Raw genomic sequence first — 7,801 nt, 5'->3', positions numbered from 1 at the left:
GTCAACAAGGCTGACAAGCAAGTTCGCCATAGATTACAAAACAAAATTGCAAAGTTGACAAATGGGTAACTAGTAATAATATAAATAAGCTTATAAAATTTATTAAAACATTTAAACTAAATTTGAATTAGTAGTAACTAATTAAGTATATTTTAATTTTTCAAAAACAAACGATACCAAAATGTTAGCTCATTCCAGCCCGCCATTTCGTGAGCTGGAGTGATGAACAATGGTTAAACGAGTCAACTTGTTAAGTCAAGTCCATTTTGCCATGCATAAATGGATCATATATCTAATGCAAACATTACTAGCACATTATCAACATTTGTATGTCCTATAGAATTTATTTAAGCTTAAACATAGCATTTTTAACCAATATTTTTTTCCACATTTAGTCATGTCACATGATGATTGTTGGGTTTCTTTAAAAAAAAAAAAAAACACCTTCCTAAAAGACTTTACTTTAGTTCAGTGTTGGCGGGTTAAATTGATAATGTCCTCCCTACTGTGTCTACCACTGAAAAGAAGAGCATCTCTTCCATGCCATGCTACAAATTTTGTCAGCTATATATACTATGAAAATAAGACGAGATTTGGTCCAAAAACTACACTGTATATATATATATAACAGTCGGCTATCCCATCCTCATTTCTCTCTGTGGATGTGCTACAGAAACTTGAATTGTGTAATTCGAGCTTCAATCTTCTGAGTCCAATTTGTTACCTTGCCCTAATTCTTCTATCTGTTAAAGTAATCTTCTTAGGTACTAACAACTCCTGCTTGTCGCTGAAACTTCAATCTTTCAACAGAACAGCTTGCTTTGCTGCAAGAATAATTGCTATTTAGTCAAACACACAAAAAGGGAAGAAGAAAAAATTACAGACAGAACTGACGTTTTATCAGTACTCGTGAGGTGGCTATTCCATTGGAATTGTCTACAGTTGTGTAATATGACAAAAGCATGTAATCTTTTGACCAAAAAACAGTATGTAATGTTAATGTTGAATTTAGACAAGCTTAATTAACTTGAGATGAAGAAGGAAGCATTAGGCTGAGGACAAACGCAACAGTATGATACCCTCGTGACATGGACATCGGTATCACAAGTTTAATCCTAAAAACAATCTCTCTGCTTATGAGGATAAGGCCGTGTACAACTGTACATCTAACCTCTCCAAGCCCCACACCGCGGGGGTCTCAAGCATAATCACTTTTAAAGGAATTAATTTATTCTCTGCTGACGTTACTGTAGTTTGTAATGTCAAAATTCCGGCTGAAAAAGAAAGTGATGCTGACAGTGACCACCATCTAGGTTATTGTGTAGGAATAGAAGTGCATAGAATTTCTAAACTCATGAAACTAGCCACTAGGAGTGGCCTAGTGGTTAGAGCAGTAGTTTGTAGGTCAAATTCAAAATCTCGTTGATATCATGGGTACCCCAAAATGACGAGAACAAAAGGAAGGAAACAATGGGAAGATTATGGAAATAAAACAGATTTTCATGATTCCTTTTATATATAAATATGACAGATTTTAATTGAAATTCTGGTAATAACTACCAAATAAACACTAAATTCTGTTCATGCTTACTCCCCATCTAATGATGTTGATGTATTGTTAAAAAATAAAAAGGGAAAAGTCCTAACGCTCTACCTATTACTAGTCTTCAAGCTTATCACAACGTTTATATATACCAGTAATTCATAGAATAGTTTGATAATATTCAATAATAATAGCCTTTCTCCATTAGGTGGAGTTGGCTATATGAACCAAACAACACCATTGTGTTTTAGCAAATAAGAAACCATCACTAACATAATCAAATCATTTGCCAGTCATAAAAGTTTTAAGACCTGTTTGGTGAACTTAATAGAATAGACGATGATAGGATATAAGAGTTGGGTAAGAACATGATAGGATAAAACTAAAATCGAGGTTTATCTTATTTTACATTTGTTATGTGATAAAATAACAAACTAGATACATATCATACATTATGATTATGTTATCTCATTCTGTCTACTTTCAACCCAGTCCTCCCTTCTCACAAGATAAAATTTACATTACAGAGAAAGATAAGCCTATAGGATATAGACTTATTTAATCATGTTGGCTAAACAAAAACAAAAGAAAAAAAAAAGAAAAAACAGAGAGAAAAAATTATCCTATCTTATTCTCTTGTCATGTTCACCAAGTGAGCCCTTAATGTTAGTTGTAACTATCTAATTTAGAGTGAGGATGGGATTGGTAAAGATTGGCAACAAAGGACAGCATATAAAAAACATTTGAATATATAAAATATTACAGAAGAAGCAACTTACTCGATGCTTCGATGCCCGCAAATTCTTCAGCATCTCTGCAATCTCAAGCTGCTTCTTCACCGTAGCATTTAGCACCTACGTTAATGACAAATTATAAACATCATATTAAAACAATCAACAGTTACAGATTACTAAAGAAAGCATAAAGAAATACCCTCTTGGTCTTTTCAAGGTCAAACTCAATAGATTTAATCCTATCCAAGGAATTCATAAGCATTTCCTCCTTCTCCAAAGGTATACCACCAGGTTTGTGGCTAAGTTCCTCAAATGCATTTTCTAGTCTCTGAAGACGTTGTTGTATACATGGAAGAATATGATCCCGCTCAGAAAGTGTTTCACCAGCTACTGTCTGGTTATTGGTGTGTTGCATGGCCATAGATGGGTAGATATTGTTCTGTGTTCTCAATTCTAATCTTAAACTGCTGAAGAACATTACTAGTCTTTCCAAAAAATATATTAGCGCGGTTGACATACATAAGAAACTTGTTTTCTTCACTTTTTCCATAACAAAACTGAACCAATTGCTGACTGAATTGCCTGTATAAAAGATGAAAATTTGTGTAAAAATTCATAAGATAAGGAAAATACTAATATACTACTTAACTAGTCATACCAGTTACACCCAACATGAAAACAACTATGGTGAGTTTTTAACTTCCAAATTCAAATTTTATATAACAAGACATATGTTCAACTTCGATTCCACATAGCATATACAAGAGGAACACACCAATGCTTCAATAACTTCACAATTAACAGTACCTTCCAAATTTTCCATAGAAGCAATGTTCACATCACAATTTTGTAGTGACTGTTCCTGAGTAATGTGAAATTCATCACTTTTGAGCACTTTCTCAGACACAAAAGCACTATCATCACAACTGTAGTAGTTATCTGATACTCTGACCTGCAGAAAAGACAGATTTTTGAATGATTACAGGCTCATGGCACACAGTGTGAAAGCATTATGTACATCGTAATGGCAAGGATTCTAAATTGAATCACATTCAAAGGTTTCAGAACTAAAGGATTTCTAAAGTTAATCACATTCAAAGGTTTCAGAACTAACTTCCTCATGAACTGGGGCTAAACGTGGATAAGTGAATCTACTTTGTTCAATGGGCGAGAAAGAATCATCAACATCTGACCCAGATTCTGCTGATGTATCCATGCAATGTCCCTGGGAGATAAGAAAAGGAAGTCAAATGCATATTGGTGAATTTCCAACCATCCACTGTCGAGAAGATTGAGACTTGCCTTCTGTGGGTGTATCCAAAAAGAGTCTAAATTCTGCTGTTCATTGGACATTCTGGTGATTTGTCTCACAAAAGTTGCCTCCACATTATGAACCAGCTAAAATCGGAACACCTAAATTAGTATCCAATACTATTTCAATAAAGTAATTCTAATGACAACATTTACAAATGCTGACAGAAAGGACAGAGAGAGATAGCAAAGCAGCATTACCTTCATGATATCAGGAACATTCCATGGACCTATGCTAGACCTGAGACATCCACCTTCTCCTGGACATGTACATGAGCCACCCAAAAAGTCTGGCAGCTGACTGTATAGATGCATTTAAAAACGAGTTAAATGACAAATTAAACATTAAATTTGAACAGAAATTATGTGGCGGAATTATCAAGTCATAGATGCATACCTAGAGTCAATGATATCCAGTAATTTACATAAAGACTTGGGTTCAAGAACCTGGGAATATTGAAAAGTATGTAATATCAGTAGGAACTTCAGGAAAAATGCATATGAAATACTACCAGCAAGAGTTATATCCTTTACCTGGATTTTTGCAATAGTTCTGACATCAAGAAACTTCTGTGCAGCAGGCCAAAGCATCTTCTTAAAGCCAGGACCAGCATTGATGATATACATTCGATGTAATGTCTGCATATACATGTATGTTGATCATATTCTACGCATACAGGAAGACGACAGGAAAACAAGTTACTTTGGAAGGGATAGTCTAAAAACCTCAGGATAGTAATTGTTATCTATTTTTGTGATGGCAGACAAGAGATTTGCAGCAGTAGGTGAGAAATTTTTTATTCCCTGCATCACACACATCATCATGTGCCAGTTAAAATTTCAGCAGAAAAATGTACTAAAAAACAAGGGAGATCCTGAAAGAAATATCTGATCAACAACAACCTTAATAGATGGGAGTTAAAAAAATAAAGTTGATGAGGCCCACCAGTACAAACTATAAGGATTACACCATATTTTATTGACGAGGCACAAAATTTCAGAAGAAAAAAAAAAAACTTTAGTGTAATATGACGTACCAACCCCTGTACATCCAATATTGTCGTGGTTGAAGAAATCCGTCTCTTTGCTGCAATGGAACATGCCGGAAATTTCTCCTGCAAAGCCCTTTCAAACTCCTGGACATGGTATTTTAGATATCGTTCTATTGTGGTGATGCGCATCAAGCGGCTGGGATGAGCTTTCCCAAGCCTCTCAATGTAAACTGGCCTACCTTCCTTATCAACTCCATGATACCCTTGAGGGTAATACTGCAATACTTCTTCCAGCTCTTCAAATTCAAAATCCTTCAAATATCACAATGGGCCTCAAGTGTATTATTATTCCTTAAGCCCAGAACGCATGCTAATTCTAAAATACTTTAAAAACATCACACAATGGTATGAATCTGTTTAAAGATTAACAAATATCTATATGAATTCAATGGATGCAATTGTGACAAATCAAATAATTGAATACTGAATATTGAGTTAAATTTGGATACCCTTTCACTAGAAAACCTCTGTACATTATTATCATCTAATTACGTGCAAAAAGTCAAACGCTTCGAATAATGTTGATGTGACCAGATGACAATTTAAGTTCACCGATGGAGAAGTGTTGCCGTTTCAAGATATATAATTTAAGTTGGGGTGTCAGCTTGCCGTGATAGTACTGAATTACTATTAAAGAAGTAATAAGTAAACAACTATTAAAAATTAGGATAAAATTGTATTAAAATGTTACCATTTTTCGTGAAAACTTTTTTATTTAAATTTCTTAACTGTATTTTAACAAAAATTATTAACACTGTTGTTGAGTTAATCAAAACCTTTCATTCTGCTTCTGAAAATCATTTCACTAAGCTGAAAAATAAAAAACTATTATTTTGTATTTTCACTTAAGCCAAAATGCAAAATTTTGCCTAAATGCTTTGGCGTGGGCTGCACTGAATCCGGATCCCACGTAAGAAGGGTTTGTAAAAATCATTTTTGGTAGGTTGAACCCAAAGAGTGAAACAATTATTAGTGGTTGGTTCTGACAATTTTTGTGGAGTCCGTCCAATATAGCTGGTAACCAATAAATATTTAACCCACCCGACCAACGAAAAAAATGAGCACGGAACTAATCCACCACACACCGAAGCACCCAATTAAACATGTTTCAAAGATGCTGAATTCATTCAGGAATTACCAGCATTACCTGAAGGATAGTGTCGGTGCTATACTCTCTTCTCCAAATAAGCATATCTTCCCACATCTGAATTGTCTTCTCAACGTTAAAGTCCCTTGCTTTAAGAAACCTAGCAACAAAAAAAGCCCATTCATTGAACGAGTGAGAACAGAACCAAAAATAGAATAAAATATTAAAAATAAAAAGCGGTAAATAAAAAAACAAAACGAAGAAGAGAAAAGAAAAAACCTTAGCAATGCATGATAATCATCATGCCTGGGAGGCATGGAGCCTCTTTGAAGGAGTCTCTGACGCAATTCTTGCACCGCTGATTCCTCTTTTGCATCTCTCACATCCTCAATGGGAACTCTGAAGTCTATTTTCCTCTTCCCTCTTTTCTTAAGCGAATGCGTGAATCTGGAAGACGCATTTATCGCCTTCTTTTTTAAGCTTCCAATTCTGGACCTTCTTCTCTCGTCTTCAGAGTTCTCGACTTCAATAACCCCTTCTTCCACCCCTTTCACCCCACAAAAAAACCCGTTCAAGAATAAAATCAAATTAAATAAAAACGCAGTAATTTGAGTTGAGTTGCATACCTGACATTTGATTCGAGTCTGAGTGCAGTGACTGTTGAACGAGGAGAGGGAACAGAAGAAAATGCATTTATTAGAAGACGAATAATAGTGGCAATTAATAAACGATGATTGAAAGAAAGTAAATGCAAAGCACGGATCTATTACGAGGTGGCATTTACTTTAGGTTCAAGCATACCAGTAATTAGAAGGACCGCATTTAATTTGGTTCAATGAATCCAATGCAACAATGTTTCTGTTGTGGTTGTGGTTGTGGATCTCACCGCAAGCATGAGCTTCCTTCTGGTTCTGCTTCTGCGGAGAAAGAGAGTGAGAGAGAAATCAATGGGGATCTCTAAACTAGCACGCGCCTTCCCATGGCACAGATATCGGAGTCTAACACACATTTATAAACCAACACGTGTGAAAAATTAAAATGGAGAAAAAAAAAATCTTGTGCATGAAAGCTTTCTGAAAATATTAATGATTTAAAAACCACATTTTTATGGTTATAATTTTGATGAGTGGATACTTGGATGAGAAAAAGAATAAGGAAACAGAGAGAAAGAAATGAATAAAGTTTTGTTAGAATGGTATCGATCCGTATATGTTAAATTAGAAGTGAAAAAGAAAATTATATGAATTTTACTGTTTTTAATAAATTTTAGTCAATAAAAATAAATACGTTAAAAAATATGTTATTAGCATTTTTTTAAGGTGTGTTTAAAAAAATACAATAAAAAAATTATTACAAGATCAAGAAAAAGAGACACCAAACCTAATAATGGAAACTAAAATTGTCAGCAAAGAGCCATCACTCACAAGAGTAGAATTTGTCCATTTTTGACACTGTTAAAGCATAAAAAAATTATTGATTGATGTATAAACAGTTTTTAGTTTCTAAGAATTATGTTTTTTTTAAAAAAAAATTGATATTGTATTTCATTTAAATAATTTAAAAAATATTAACGCCTTTTTCAAAACAAAATTACTTTATATGTTAATTAATAATTTTTATTTACACTAATAATTAAATACATTATATGATAAACCTATTATAATATGAGAATGTGGCTGAAAATATAAAATTATATATATAATACGGTATTAAATGACATTAATATTTAAGTTGATTAATATTAGTTATAGGTTACAAAATTTTAATTATAATAAATTTAAATAATTTTCAATTACAATGACGAGTTAATAATAAAAGTTATGAATAGACAATAATAAAATAAAAATTATTATAATTAAATTAAGTTTATATTTAAGAACATTGAAGGATTTTGTTTTAATGTTATAAGAATGTTTCTACTTTTATATGAATTTTAGATTCTCACCCACCCATGTCATAGAAATGTTTTTTGAAAAATATAATTTAAAAAAATTGAAAAACATTTTTAAAATATACGTACTAAAAATTTATTATTCTCAACTCAAGATTTTTGAGAAATTTAGAATCCCACCAA

General features: G+C 33.1%; 1 protein-coding gene across 2 annotated transcripts; it reads right to left on the bottom strand.

Moving 5' to 3' along the window:
- Positions 1–436: 436 nt before the first annotated feature.
- Positions 437–6,632, bottom strand: LOC113858295 (phosphatidylinositol/phosphatidylcholine transfer protein SFH13-like). Of its 2 annotated transcripts, XM_027490863.1 has the most exons (15): positions 6,529–6,632; positions 6,354–6,384; positions 6,007–6,274; positions 5,788–5,887; positions 4,626–4,892; positions 4,315–4,392; positions 4,123–4,227; positions 3,986–4,035; positions 3,790–3,889; positions 3,580–3,675; positions 3,392–3,502; positions 3,085–3,229; positions 2,477–2,859; positions 2,323–2,397; positions 437–824 (listed from the first exon to the last, which is right to left on the bottom strand). In XM_027490863.1, the coding sequence occupies exons 2-15, from the start codon at positions 6,358–6,360 to the stop codon at positions 804–806; spliced, it is 1,806 nt and encodes a 601-aa protein (XP_027346664.1). In that variant the 5' UTR covers positions 6,361–6,384; positions 6,529–6,632; the 3' UTR covers positions 437–803. The 2 variants fall into 2 exon arrangements, with proteins under 2 accessions (XP_027346664.1, XP_027346663.1); XM_027490862.1 differs by lacking the exon at positions 6,529–6,632 and having other exon boundaries at positions 6,354–6,441.
- Positions 6,633–7,801: the final 1,169 nt, after the last annotated feature.

This window comes from Abrus precatorius, unplaced genomic scaffold, assembly GCF_003935025.1.
Source record: "Abrus precatorius isolate BTA unplaced genomic scaffold, Abrus_2018 Scaffold2, whole genome shotgun sequence".
NCBI lineage: Eukaryota > Viridiplantae > Streptophyta > Magnoliopsida > Fabales > Fabaceae > Abrus > Abrus precatorius.
The sequence above is the reverse complement of the archived record's forward strand: the minus strand, read 5'-3'. Positions and strand labels throughout refer to the sequence as shown.

Excerpts from the sequence above, each read along its gene's own strand:
- LOC113858295 (XM_027490862.1), bottom strand. The coding sequence starts at position 6,420 with ATGCATTTTCTTCTGTTCCCTCTCCTCGTTCAACAGTCACTGCACTCA. Across the intron at positions 4,893-5,787 it reads GCACCGACACTATCCTTCAG|GATTTTGAATTTGAAGAGCT; the intron begins GTAATGCTGGTA and ends TGATATTTGAAG. Across the intron at positions 3,676-3,789 it reads ATGTTCCTGATATCATGAAG|CTGGTTCATAATGTGGAGGC; the intron begins GTAATGCTGCTT and ends TTCCGATTTTAG.